This window comes from Diabrotica undecimpunctata, chromosome 5 (assembly GCF_040954645.1).
Source record: "Diabrotica undecimpunctata isolate CICGRU chromosome 5, icDiaUnde3, whole genome shotgun sequence".
NCBI classification, from domain to species: Eukaryota; Metazoa; Arthropoda; class Insecta; order Coleoptera; family Chrysomelidae; genus Diabrotica; species Diabrotica undecimpunctata.
In genome coordinates this window covers 68,439,055-68,454,908 of record NC_092807.1, presented here as the reverse complement: position 1 = coordinate 68,454,908, position 15,854 = coordinate 68,439,055, and the positions used below count along the sequence as shown (strand labels likewise).

At 31.6% G+C, this 15,854-nt stretch overlaps 1 protein-coding gene across 4 annotated transcripts in view; it reads left to right on the top strand.

The window, feature by feature from the left end:
- LOC140441371 (transmembrane protein 209) overlaps positions 1-15,854 on the top strand; it is a 322,551-nt gene that overhangs the window by 161,905 nt on the left and 144,792 nt on the right. For all 4 annotated transcript variants that reach the window (XM_072532057.1, XM_072532056.1, XM_072532054.1 and 1 more), the window contains exon 6: positions 11,411-11,547. In XM_072532057.1, the coding sequence (XP_072388158.1) occupies positions 11,411-11,547 (137 nt within the window). The remainder of the gene's footprint in view (positions 1-11,410; positions 11,548-15,854) is intronic.

Below are 15,854 nucleotides of genomic sequence, written 5' to 3'. Positions count from 1 at the left end.
CATCCACATTTCTCACTTCGATCAGACGATTTGCCAGTTCAACTGAAGTTAGATGCCGATTTCTGAAACATGATGAGACCAGAAATCTTACTAATACCCAACATTTCAGCTGCATAATATTGGCTACGACCATCTTGAACTAAAGTCACCGCTCTTGCAGCATCTGTCGGAGTTAGAGACATTTAGAAAGGATAATTAAATAAAAATATAACACGTTTTGAAAATAAAATCACTACACTAGTATGGTTGTTGTGATTTTTGACAAAAACCTGAAATACCAATTTGTTTTAAGAAATATAAAAAGCAATATTAAAAATATTATTTTATTTCTCGTATACGAGGGCACACCTAAATTTATATACGTAATTTAATGTCTCTAAAATTATACAACTTCAAATAAATAAGAAATAAGGAATGGATCGATTTTTTTGCACCTGAGTGTATATATTTATATATATTTATATATATATATATATATATATATATATATATATATATATATATATATATATATTTATATATATATATATATATATATATATATATATATTTATATATTTATATATATATATATATATATATATATATATATATATATACATTTATATATATATTTATATATATATATATATATATATATATATATATATATATTTATATATATATTTATATATATATATATATATATATATATATATTTATATATATATATATATATATATATATATATATATATATATGTTAGTTTTGATATTTCCGCGGGAGCTGTATGTTATATCAATGGTATTCCGGGTTTGACTCCGCGTTAAATGTTGTTGGTTTTGATAAAAACCATTTTGACGACGTTTAGGCAAGATCTCACTTGCCATTTTCAAGTCTCTCTGGATGGTCTGCTTCTTGTCGATGTTCGAGTGGAAGTGAGGCTACGGGTGTTAGGCGGCTGGCTTTTGTAGTTACTGCGCGTTGCGCGCGCTCTTGTAATTGGTCTTCAACACCGACAGAAAAATCGCAAACATATTACCATCTGCCAAGACAAAGATTCCCCTAGAAAACCAAGGAGTATACAAAATTCCCTGTGGAGAATGCGATAGAGCCTATATTGGACAGACAAATAGAAAGATCCAAGTAAGACAAGAAGAACATCGCAATGCCATCGAACGAAAAGAAACGACGTCATCCCTAGCCCAGCATTCTTTAGCTACAGGACACAAAATTGACCTCAAACATACGGTAATGTTAGCGAATGTCGAAAACAAGAGAAAACGAATTATCAGAGAAGCCATAGCAATAGAAAAACAAGAAAATAATTTAAATTCTCGAGACGATGCCCAAAGAATGCCAAAAACATGGAAACCAATTATCCCGAAGAATAACGCAAGAACGGAATATATATATATATATATATATATATATATATATATATATATATATATATATATATATATATATATATATTGTTATGGATCAGTTTATCGATCAGAAATAGAATAAAGAATTTTTTTATTATTTTAATATACCGCGGGCATATAAGTTAAAATACAACCCTGTACTTATTTGTAATAGACCATAATAGAAAACATTGTTCCGTGAAAGACTGAGTGAATAGTGAAAGGACAATGGACCCGTATAATTATATATTTAAGGAATAAACTTTGTAATTGTATTTTGCGGTGGACATTTTTCGAAAGTAAATAAGAATTAGATTTAGATATGAGATAACAAGAATTTGGAAGCTTATTTCGGTTGAAAAAGGCAAAATTGTTAATGGTTTCTGAAAAGTAATTTGAGTGAAAGTAGTTTATTTGTTTTAAATATTATGTTGGAAATTTTCTAAATCGAAAATTAGTGGGAAAGATGAATGCTTATGATTGGTTAAAAAGGAATGATGGGGGATGAGAGAGTTTGAGAAGGTTGTCTGGGGAGATTGAAAAGATTATTATGTTACCGGCAGACCAGAAGAGAAGACGTGTTTTTCGTGTAGTCAATCTGAGTACCAGTGTTTTCGTGTGTTAGTGAAAAAGGTGGAAGCTGAGAGCAGATCAAAATCGAGAAGATTAATACCTCTTTTGAGTCTGCATAGTCCACGAGATATAATTGAGAAAGAAAGGAGAATTTGTGAATAAAGAGTACCGGTCAAAAGAGGCTTGGGCTTGTGTTTTCGGAGGAGTAGTTTGCTGGTATGCGGTTTGGATCGATGCTGAGAACGGGAAAGATTTGATGGTAGCCGGACATAATCAATCAAGGAAGGAACTGTGGTTTGATCGAGAGGAGACATCATTGGTGTAAAAAAAATAAAGGTCAGTCAAATAATTTGAATGAAAGAAAACTTCTAAAAAAAGATATTCTAAAGATAAAATCAAATATAAACATACGAACTAAGATTCCAAGTTTCAAAGAGTTATTTTTTTGTGAATAAATTATATTTTATATGGTCAATTTTTTTTAGTAGATATTATTATAAAACAGATCAATAGATAGTTTGTTAATTAAAATTAAATTTAGAGTATAGGAGTTTGTTGGGAAAGATAATTGCCCACAAAAAGTTATTTATTAACATTCACCGTATTGCTTATTGAAAATAAATAATAATTTGTGTGCATATTTATGTTGTCTTAATGTTAGTTCCGTTTCCTGTTCTATCCCGAGTATGAGCAACTAGGAGATACTGAACCCATTAGAAGAGATATATAAAGTAAACTGATTAAAGTAAAATTAAAAAGGCACCCTGAGAATTTTTAATAGTAATTGAATTGTATGACTCTGCATAAATTAGTGAATTGATTAATTAAATAATTGGATTAATTAAATTAGTGTTAATCAATAATAAAACATCATAAAGCAGATCACAACAACATGGCGAGCCAACGTGGGGCTTAAAAGTATCTCTAGTTGTGAATTTGAAGGATCAGAAACGGAAAACAGGTGATTGAGAGAATTTATTTGCCCGTCGGAAAGAATTTGATATATTTATTTGAAAATTTATGAAATTATTAGAGTTATTTTATCTAGGTACAATTTTACATTTATTCTATTTTTGATTGATTTAATTTTTTGATGAATTTAAAATTTATGTGATAAATTGATAATATTTGGGGGAGAAATATTTGTCGTGTTCTGCAACATAGAGAGTGTTGTAAAATTTCACATTTGGCGGGGACAAAAAAAAACAGTAACAAAAAGAAACAACATGTCGACCACAAGGAGTCAAAGCAAAATGCAAGAAAGAAACGAGGATAACAGATTAGAAGAAACAATTGTTGAAGAAGGATCGGATAATGAAGGAAATGCTAAAATAATGGAGGAAAGAAAAGAAACAGGGATGCTGGAAAAATTATTAGCAATGATGCAAATACAGACACAAACAATAGAGAAAAACCAAATTGAAACATCAAAGAAAATTGATAGAAATCAACAAGAAACATCATACAAAATGAAAATGGAATAAACAGCTATGTTCTTAGACATGTAGAATCAGAAAAGATACGAGGAGTTTACAATATCCAGGATGTGTACAAATACCATGAATAAAAATAGTATAGATTTTAAGATGGAGTAATAAAAATTTAGGATAGGATAAAATGACTTCTTCTTCAAGTGCCATCTTCGTTCCGAAGGTTGGCGATCATCAGGGCTATACGTATTTTCGAAACTGCTGACCGAAACAATTCGTTGCTGCTACAGCTATACCATTCCCGTAGATTCTTTAGCCAGGAGTTTCGTCTTCTTCCTATGGACCTTTTTCCTGCTATTTTCCCTTGCATAATTATTCGAAGCAGTTCATATCTTTCGCCTCTTGTAATGTGTCCCAAGTATTGCAGTTTTCGTTTTTTGATCGTAAATATGACTTCCTTTTCTTTATTCATTCTTCTCAAGACCTCGACATTTGTGACTCTCTCGGTCCATGATATTCTCAGGATTCTGCGATACATCCACAGTTCAAATGCCTCTAATTTTTTGGTATCAATCTTTTTCAATGTCCATGACTCCATTCCGTAGAACAGCACAGAAAGTACGTAACATCTCATCAGGCGAAGTTTCATTTCAAGGCTCAAATCTCTTCCGCAGAACACTCTCTTCATTTTAGTGAATATGGATCTGGCTTTTTCTATTCTTATTTTGATTTCTGCTGAGCTATCGTTGTCTTCATTTATATCGTCATAAAATGACTACAAAAGAAAAATTTTGTGTTGAGAGAAAATAATATTTTTTTTGTTACACTTAAAAAAAAAGAATATTTGTATCTCAAAACAAGGCGGGGATTTGTTATGGATCAGTTTATCGATCAGAAATAGAATAAAGAATTTTTTTATTATTTTAATATACCGCGGGCATATAAGTTAAAATACAACCCTGTACTTATTTGTAATAGACCATAATAGAAAACATTGTTCCGTGAAAGACTGAGTGAATAGTGAAAGGACAATGGACCCGTATAATTATATATTTAAGGAATAAACTTTATAATTGTATTTTGCGGTGGACATTTTTCGAAAGTAAATAAGAATTAGATTTAGATATGAGATAACAAGAATTTGGAAGCTTATTTCGGTTGAAAAAGGCAAAATTGTTAATGGTTTCTGAAAAGTAATTTGAGTGAAAGTAGTTTATTTGTTTTAAATATTATGTTGGAAATTTTCTAAATCGAAAATTAGTGGGAAAGATGAATGCTTATGATTGGTTAAAAAGGAATGATATGGGATGAGAGAGTTTGAGAAGGTTGTCTGCATAAGTTGTGTGCATATTTATGTTGTTTTAATGTTAGTTCCGTTTCCTGGCCTATCCCGATTATGAGCAACTAGGAGATACTGAACCCATTAGAAGAGATATATAAAGTAAACTGATTAAAGTAAAATTAAAAAGGCACCCTGAGAATTTTTAATAGTAATTGAATTGTATGACTCTGCATAAATTAGTGAATTGATTAATTAAATAATTGGATTAATTAAATTAGTGTTAATCAATAATAAAACATCATAAAGCAGATCACAACAATATATATATATATATATATATATATATATATATATATATATATCTATATATATATATCTATATCTATATATATATATATATCTATATATATATATATATATATATATATATATATATATATCTATATATATATATATATATATATATATATATATATATATATATATATATATATATGTGTGTGTGCTTTCTGTGGTTTCCGGGTTTTAAGAAAAGCCATTGCTTTGACGACGTTTCTGCAAGGTCGCACTTGCCATTATCAAGTCAGGTAGTTACGCTTCGTGCTAGTGCTGGAAGTAAACTGACTCTCCCGGTCAAATATAGTCTTATATAGTTGATCTTGGAGCGCTTCTCTTGAACGGTTCTTGGCAAATAGGGGTATAAATACGAGGGGTCGCACTCATTAATCTTGTTGCCTGATTAATTTTTGGATTTTTCGCCAATATCGTTTTCCATGTTGTTGGAAGCCTTTGAGCTTCATCTCTTTGGTTTATACTGTTAGGATTTTTTTCTATTTCTATTGATTCTCCGATCTCACGTTTTCTTTTCATCTTGGAGATTCGACATCGTCGTTTGATTTAGGTTTATCGTATGGCCTGTATTTGAGACTTGTGCAAGGGACGACGTTTTTTCTTTTCTTTGGATGGCATTTCGATGTTCTCGTCTAACATGGATTCTTCGATTGGTCTGTCTGATTCTAATAAAGATAGCTTAAGACCTTTATTTTGAATCTGAAGAATTTGAAATTCGTCATTATAAGAATGATTATGGTCTAGAACGTGAAGTGCGTACGTACAATCATCGCCAGCTAACTTGGCGAGAGAGTACGCACAACGTCACAGAGAAATAAATTATGTTTACGCCCTATGATTCATCCTATTGGTTTACTATTTCTGATAAGTATATTCAGTAGCGTAGCGGTATAGGTCAAATAATTATTACACAATTAAAAAAGTAATATTTTTCGCAAACTTTAATATATTATTAGAAAGATGAAATTGTAATTTTGTTTTATTCAATTTAAATAGTAAGCCATTGTTTATACAACAGTTTATAATATTTATTTAACTTAGTAAACAAATTATAAAATATTGACTGAATTTAATTCACAAATCTACTTTGATATTGGGTTTCAAAATAAATGGAGGATATTGTATAAATAAATGCAACACAGTAATTATTTAATTTTAATATTTTGGTTTTATTATAACACTAAAACAAGTACCCGTGTTGAAAAGTGGTATCTATTTGAAAATTAATTGATTGTTAATAATTTTCTTCTTCATCTTCGGAAGAAGAAAACTCTGTACTGGAAGAGTCACTGTCAAGATTTATAATAATTGGAGCTATTTGCGTGGCGTTATCAGCAACTATCTCGCTGTCCATATACTCATCTTCCTTCTTAATGACATGGTAACATCGTTTTCTCCACTCATTTGCATCAATATTAGTGAATTCTTCCTCGGCGAGTTTTTGTACGTCAGTTAGCTTAAATGTAACGTTTTTCTGCCTTATATTATTTTTGACTGTCGCCCATATTAGTTCGATAGCGTTTAGGTCAGGATGGTAAGGAGGTAAACGTAAAGGAATATGGCCATGCGCACGTAGAATTTCGTCGAATTTGTATTTTACATGATGAGGTTTATGATATTTAATTATTTCATACAGTTCAGGTTTTAAAGCACTAGGTGTAAATGAAATATTTTTCTGCATTAACCATTCTATCATTTGATTTTTGTTTGAGTTTGATGTAGGCGCCCGCTCCAACTGAATGCTGTGATAAGGTGCGTTATCAAAAACTAATACCGAGTTAGCAGGTAAATTAGGTAATAAATGTTCTTGTAACCACTTTCCATAGTTGTCTGAATTCATTTCAGAGTGGTAATCCCCCTGATTTTGAACCTGATTTAAAGATTAATAACCCATTTTTTATGAATCCCATATCCCCACCGGCATGCACTATTATTAGTCGTTGACCTTTGGAAATATTTGAAAATAACCCCTTGGTTGATTCGTCAGTCCAGTTCTTTGAAGAAGTATGACCGCTGTGTAAGTAGGTCTCGTCAACATACACGATTGGCCTATTTTGACTCCGAAAATATTTGATTTGCCTCAGATATTTTATTCTCAAAGCTCTTATTGCACTTTTTTCTACAAGCACTTTTCGGTTGTTTTCGGTTTTCCTCCAACGAAATTGCATTTTGCGTAGAAGTCGCCTTAAAGATGTTTGTGAAATTGTGATATCCAAATCGTTGTGAATTTTTTGTTTTAATTTTTTTACCGTAACCCGACATTTTTCTGTTTTATAAAAATCGTAAATTATTCTGCGAATGTCGCTTATTTGGTATTCCGGCAAATCTATGATTGATCTACTGACTCGTTTTTTGCCTGGACTGGAAAAATGGACTCTGCCGGTATTTTTCAAAGAACATTTTGCCTCGCTTGTTATTCTTTCGATTGTTCTGATGGAAATGCCTGTAAAAGAATTAGTAACTATAGTGATTTATTTTATCTAGGATGTAGGTGTATAAAAATGTCTATATTTACTGCCATATCGAAAGACAGTACACAATATATTACACTAGTCCTAACTAATTTAACGCCCGCTTTCATAATCAGTCATTAGGAGAAAGTCATGAATTTAATGGGTTTTAAATACCAAATTTTAAATACTGAGAAATATTTGACCTGTTTTGCTATTTAACTGTATTATACAAATACTTATGTCATTAGCAAGTAATATTTTTTTGAATTTGACGTAATCTATTAATGTCTTTTTAATCGTAAACAAATTATACAGGTCGAGGTAATGGATTTCGGGAACAGCTATGACCTTGAACATTTCACATAAACTTGTGTACTAAATAGGCGTAATGCATAGCTCTTGTCAAAATCCAATACATTAATAATATAATTACATATCTTCGATTCTAAAATATTGTAAAAGACTTTAAAGAGTCTGAGTAAGAAAAGAGATATTTAGTTATATTCTTTGTGGCATTTTCAAGGTCAAAGCTGTTCCCAAAATCCATTAACTCTTGGTATTATTTCAAAATTATTATTTACATTTTACATGTTTTTACACTAAATAAGTAAATATTATAATGTCTCGAATGTCTTTTAGTAAAATCTACGTGAAATAACAACTTCGACTATAGTGAGGGAAATACCTGTGGGATTATGACATACTCTTTTAAACGTAGGCAAACAATTATTTTGTTGAGGAAATTACACCCGTGGAGGATAATATTTGCTCTCGTATATTCGACAAACTGTTATGCAATAATCTGGAATGCCGACACAAAATCAACCAAATCCTCCACTATGTTTTGTTTTTAAACCAGGAGGAGTAAACTAAAAAGTTTCACAGCCAAGAAAGTCGCTAGAAAATTCTGCAAATATATTATATCTTCTTTTTGGGTTGATCATGACGGCCTTCGACGGTAATCCATAAATATTATAGCATTATAAAATTATTAAAGGTAAAAAAAAATTAAAGGTAAATTTGAATTACTCCTCCTGGTTTAAAAACAAGCCATAGGTTTGTCAACAAATCATAGGTTTGTTTGTTTGTCATAGGTTTTTTTTCATAGGTAAAAGAGGGCATTGAAAATACTGTACGAAAAGGGAAACTCGAAATTTTGCAAATATACATGTATCATATTGTAGCTTGCTGTGAGGTGTGTAATCAGCAAAAAACCTAAGAAACTATCCACGTGATTAATTTTTCTGTATTTTATGTGTAATAGAATTGTGCTGAACTCTGGATCATTTTTTGTAAAATAACGAATAATTTAAATTTTTTGTAAGTGTGGTAAGCTGTCAACATTATTATGTATGTCAAATATTCACCTATTTTTGATCTATTTTAATTTAATACAAGGTAGACATAAACAAACAAAATATTTCCACCAGTGGGAAGAAAATGCCTTATAAATAGAAATAGAACTATTGTGTTTTAAAAATAATATATAATTAAAATGAAATAAAAATATAGAGTTATTTTTGGTCCAAATAGACCACCGTAGTGCGGTTTTGTTATTATTTAGAAGTCGTCTAATTAAAATTAATTTATTGTAAGTACAAACTTACCTGTTGCTTTAGCTGTATTTTCTTTCACAGTTTTTAGGGTCTCTGCTTCGAGTTTAATATTTTTGAAATAATTAAACACATTAAATATAATCTCCCGAGATTGTCCACTGATAACAGAATTATTCTTTCTACTATTTTTCAACGCCATCGTTAGAAATTGTCACAAATACACTTAACTATCCGAAATAATAAGAAGTCTGAAAAATAATAGCTGCAAATCACTTAAGTGTTACGCACCTGATAACTGGGAGGATACTAAAGACCACCACCTAAGCCACTAAGCAATTTTGAGTTTGTGCGCACCGCCAAGTTAACTGGCGATGACAGTAGAATCTATTTTTCTATTATTAAAAGCCCTTTTATGTTATGCTTTACGTTTTTTTAAAGTTCTACCTGTTTGACCATCACTTATATGTAAAAAAATTTGGTTTTTTGGAAAAAAATTTAACTTTTTAAAATAATTTACATATTACAATTAATGTATTTGGAAATGAAAAATATTTATTACTTCATAACATTTCTTAGGCTTTCCTAGTTGACCGATTTCAATTTTTCAAAATGCACTTGAAAGCTTATGTCTTCGACTACTTATACTGCTTGTTTTGGGACCAGCATAGTTTTGCAAATTTGCCATTTTTTTGCAAATCATGGATTGCAAAATTATTTTGTAAAACCTATTAGACCGATCCTAACGAAATTTAACGCAAGTTTCAGTCGTATTATAAAGTTTTAATAGGCGGAATATGAAGGCTGTAAGTTATAATAATGCAATATCTCTCGAGTTATAGGCGAAGAATAAAAAATTTTCAATTTTTTTCAAATAAAAAATTAAGCACAAGGTTTGTGACTGGCGCATATCGTGATTATTGATACAAGATATATAACTAAAGTGATTCTAGCAAAAAATAGATCCCTAAATAAAAAATGTCCATTATGGTCATCTGCTTTTCGACAGATCCTGATGAAGTTTCAGGAAATGGCTGATTTCATTCCTGAGAATATGGGTATTTTAACTATAAGACTAAATTTTAACTTAATTTGAACTTACACATACGAAATAATTGAAAATATTTCGTCAAGTTCCATTTTCTTAAAGGAAAACTTGGCAACATGTACATTTTGTAATTTTGTAGGTAGTTTTAAGTAAAAGGACAAAATATGTTTTTACCGGGCTTTTCGGCGGCCAGTGTGAAATGTGAACCCCCAGTGACAAGAAGTGACTCAAAGAAGCAATACGTAAAATAGTTCTCTACGACAAGCAATACTTTGTTTCGCCCATTTTCTCTTAACTATCACAATACTTTGTGTAAAATGCACAGTTTCACTCATTAGAAGTGACACCTCAAATAGTGCTCTGTCAACAAGCAATACTTTGTTTCTAATATTTTTTCTCGATGTACACAGTACTTTGAGTAATGAGATAACGAGATCTTGTTTTTCAAATCTCTCATAACACAATACTTTGTGCTCCTCTACACTCGCATTGGACTTCACCAACTCCACCTTTTATGCTAAAGACTGACTCTTTCTTTTGTTACACGAACCACCAAAACCAGAACTGTAAGTTTTCAAGTTTTAAGTTAAGAGCGTAGGCGCAAAATTTCGGGCCAATGCTTTTTAAACGCAATCATTTTTTTCGAATCCTAACTAACAAATATTTTTGAAAAATTTAAACGCAAAATGAAAGAATACATTATTACCGAGGGCAGAAAGTCCCATAGAATAAACAAAAAGTTTTTTTGAATGAGATATTTGAAATTAAAAATCACACTAAATTTTCTCTTTTTTTTTTTTCACCCCTGTAACTTATTAAAATAAACATTATAGAAGTTTTCAGGGACTTTCGGCCCTCAGTAATAATGTAGTCTTTCATTCTGCGTTTAAATTTTTCAAAAATACTTATTAGTTTTTTCAGGATTCGAAAAAAATGAATGCATTTAAAAAGCATTGGCCCGAAATTTTGCGCCTACGCTCTTAAGTTTATTGTTCTACCATTATTTCTAAATTTTAGCTAGAATAAGGATTTCAGGATTAATATTTAATTTCATATTTTATTTTGTATTTTATATTTAATTTCATATTTGTGGAATTGTAGATCATTTTATTTTTTCTTTTTAGTACCTTTGCTTTCTACAGTTTTCCTTTGAGGCACAACGTTGATATTTCAATATTTCAGCAAGAGTTCTCTATTTACGATCCTGCACCTGTGTTTGTACTTCTCTGATTCAAGATCTTCGGCCACTTGGTTAACTCATTTGTTAACACTATGAACGGCCCGAAAATGACAAGAGTATTATCCTGGATTAAAAAACCTTTCTCGTTTCAGGGAAAACACCAAGCAGTCCCAATTTAAAAGGTGACGATAAGTCTACGAGTCCAGCTCAAACTTCAGCACTGGAAGTATGGACGAGAATAAATGTTGACAGCGTAGCTTTAACCCAGTGGAACGAAAATCTACGAATGGTAGGTCATCTAATAAAGTTGTATAATATTTTTGTTTATAAAAGTACTTGTTGAAAACTGCATATTGATTATATATCATGCTTTGATAATTGCATGGATGTTTACTTTAACGCTGGCATCTATAGTTCCTTTTTGTATCTTTGCTTTTGAAACTGAGTATTTCTTCCATATGTAAGTCTTAGACTTATTTATGACACTATACAATATAATACACTATAATATATAAAATGTCTGCTAAAATCCCTGCCTAAAGTTTTACAGTACACAAATTTAAATGTATATATATATATATATATATATATATATATATATATATATATATATATATATATATATATATATATATATATGGCCTCCAGATTATGTGGTTAGGTCCTCCAGAGCATGTGGTTAGGTCCTCCAAAGCATCTGGGTAGGTCCTACTGACAGCTGCAGTTATTCCATATTAGATTTCCAGAAATATCCCATATATATATATATATATATATATATATATATATATATATATATATATATATAAACTAAGGTACACTCGAAGAGTGGTGGGTTTTTCGGTCAAAGTGGAGAAATTTCTCCACTTTGACCGAAAAACCCACCACTCTTCGAGTGTACCTTAGTTTATTTTGGATTGACGGTCGTACTCCTTTTCTCGATATATATATATATATATATATATATATATATATATATATATATATATATATATATATATATATATATATATATATATATATATATATATATATATATATATATTCAGAAATTATCCAATAAAATATTCAGTAAACCCAATAAATTCTCCAATAAACTAGAATATATGAACAGCTTTAGAAAGACATCAAAAGGGTTTAATTTCCTTACCAACTATTTTACAAAATTACGAGAATATGTAATTGGTGCTATTTACTCTCAACAACTGCGACATGATGACTGATTCCAAGTCAATAGAGTACTAGGTATATATTGGAAAAACAACAACAACAACAATTTTTATTTACATATTTTTCATTTGTTATAAAGCTAGTCTACACAAATGAGATGATGCTTGAGAATCAGGTGGTCCATCCCAGTGGGTCCTCCAATTGGGACTGTTGTAATGTACGAAGCAGGGAAGTAGTATGTGCAGGTTAAATTCTCCTCGATATTCTCCAGGCAATTTATGCCATATTTTTAACAATTCTGAAGGTCGGACAGTTCGTATAATGTAACCTAGCGGTATTAATTTTAGTTCTACTTCACTAAATTCTTCAAAACATTTTTTCAGAAACATATGAGCCTTAAGCAGTTACATGCCTTTATCCATTATATAAAAACTTTAAGCATAAATGCCCACAAATGATTTGATTGTAGGTTTGATACTGATGGTTATTATAGGAAATTTTGGTATGTGTGCCTAGATATTTAACAAGGTCTTCGGTTGGCTTCAAATTACCAAATGAATCGAAATACTCTACGTCGTTGTTTATCTTTCTGTATGCTACCCAATGTGTTCCGTTATGTGTGAACACATCCAAGTTGACTACTGCGCATTCTCGTTTTCGCGGGCCGCCTCTCGGCAGAGCGTCATTCGTGAAAACTCCTCGAATATGTGGTATTTTTAGTATTTTCGCGTAATGCGCAATATCCATGTCGTACAGCGGACGATTGGGTAGCTTTATTGGAAGTTTTTTTTTTTTTTCAAATACAAGCCGAATCCACCTCTCGGTTTCTTACGTAGGTACAGACCCGACCCGATGTGTTCCATTGCCCTGTTATGGCGTATATCCTCCTCCAATTTCTTTTGAGCATTATTTGCGTTGACTACTGTCTTCGCCACTCTGGCCGCACCCCCCGCTAAAGCCCCCACAGCGGAAAGGTCCCGCAAATAGAGGTGTGAGGGGTAGAAAACCTCCGGATTTTAGTGGTAGCACTCGTGGAACATCAACTTCTTTACGACCACCAAGTCTTTTGATTATGGATCTTGCTATTCGTACAGCCGTCAAAACAGTATCTGTTAACGATGCTCCTCTCTTCATGGACTTTGCAATTTTTGAGACAACATCTCGATTAAAAGAGTAACGACCCCGTCTTCCACGACGACGAGAGCATCCCATTCCCAACTTTCTTTTCGTTTTCATTCCACCGGTTACAAGTAAAGCAGCACTTTTTTCACCAAAGCTAGCGTCTTTCGACTCGAAGCGCTCCCAAGCTCTATCTTCCAATTCTTGTGACGTTCTTCGAGAGATGAATGCTGCGAATAAGCGATATCGTTTAATGGATTAATTCCTGGATCTCCACGTGCAAGACGTTTTTTTAGTTTTGTTTCAGGTCCACAATACTGATAACCAGGAATATGCAGTTCAATTGGCAGTTTATTAATTAGACAGTTCACGAGACCTCCTCCTTCGACGACCAACATTGGACTGAAGCCATGCAAGTGGTGACATCTATAATATATATATATATATATATATATATATATATATATATATATATATATATATATATATATTACCGTACTTTAGAACTACTCTTACCACACGATGAAGGTCGTTCAGCAAGAGCAGACGCTACCAATTGATAATCTGGACATTGTCCAGAAAACAACCATCAGTAAACATGGTAAATTACTACCGAATTTATTCAGAGCTATTATTTGCGGTCCAAGTGGTTGCGGAAAAATGAATGTCATGCTATCTCTTCTATTTTATTCGAATGGCGCCAAGTTAAAAAATGTCTATGTTTATTCGAAATCCCTCTTTCAACCGAAATACCAACTACTACAAGATGTAATAGCTCAAGTTAAAGGTGTAGGATATTACGCATTTAAAGACAACGAAGAAATTATTAGTCCCAGCGAAGCCAAACCTCACTCTGTGTTTTTATTTGACGATATTGCGTGTGATGGTCAACAAAAGATTCGCGAGTATTATTTCATGTGTCGGCATAAAGTTATCGATGCCGCTTATTTATGTCAAACATATTCAAAAATACCGGAGCAGCTAATTAGAGACAACTGTAACATGATTGTACTATTCAAGCAAGACGAGATAAATTTGAAACATATATTTGATGAACACGTATCACCAGACATGACATTTGATGAATTTAAAAAAAGTTGTTCTGAATGTTGGCGAGATAGGTATGGTACTTTGGTAATTATGAAAGATTTTGCTCTCAATAATGGTCGATATCGCAAAGGATTTGATAAATATACAGTGTGGAAACCACTTATGGAATAAAATTGTTTGTGTTCATATTATAGAAAATAATAAAAAACTCTTGAGACACGTAAACTTTTAAATTTAAATGTGCGCTTTTTAATTATAAACTTAAATGTACAGGGTGATCCACGCAAGTCTGGCATAGTCCAAAATCCTTATTTTTAATGAAACACCCTGTATATTTTTATGTTTTTAAAAGATTCTTAACAACCTGATTTCAACGAACTATATCATGTAGGGTCTATAATGAATAATACAAGGTGAAATTTTAAAATTAATAATTTATCACGTGTTATGGTATTATTTTAAATTAGCTAATACAGACAATACACTTCTACTCTAAGTGTCAGTATATTGGGGAAAATTTCTGTTTAGTAACCGTGTTAGCATTTTTTGTCATGAATAGGTAAAAACTGTCTAGATAGTCTGCTAATTAAACTAAATCGGTAAATAATGCGGATTGTTATCAATCAGTCGTTGGTGTGTTGAAATTGTAGAAGTAGAAAGCTTGTTTAATCAGAGGTATCCTCAGTTGCATAATATTGCACAAGGTACTGTGTCTAAAATTTATGCACAATTCAGAGAACTTGGACATGTCAAACAAATAAAAAGTAAACCGAACTTCATTAAAGATGAGGTGAAAGTGGATATTTTGTTAAGTGTCGCAGAGAATCCAACGTCAAGTTCACGTCAAATTGAACGTCAAAATAATGTGAGTCACACAACTGTCCTAAGGTGTCTCCATGAAGAAAAACTTCATCCATATAAATTGACTTTCGTGCAGGAGATAACAGAAGACGATCCAGATCGTAGAATGGATTTCTGCGAAAGAATGATGGATAAAATTAACACAAATGAAATAGCTCTTGGCACAATTCTTTTTTCTGATGAATCAACATTTACACTGGACGGAGAGGTAAACCGGCAAAACTGTAGATATTGGTCAGCGGAGAATCCTCATTGGAAGCGTGAGACACACACTCAGTATCCTCAAAAGCTGAATGTTTGGGCAGGTATTATAAGAGATCATATTATTGGTCCTATATTTGTAGATGGTAATTTAACAGCGGAAAAATATTTAAGCATGCTAAGGGACGATGTTCT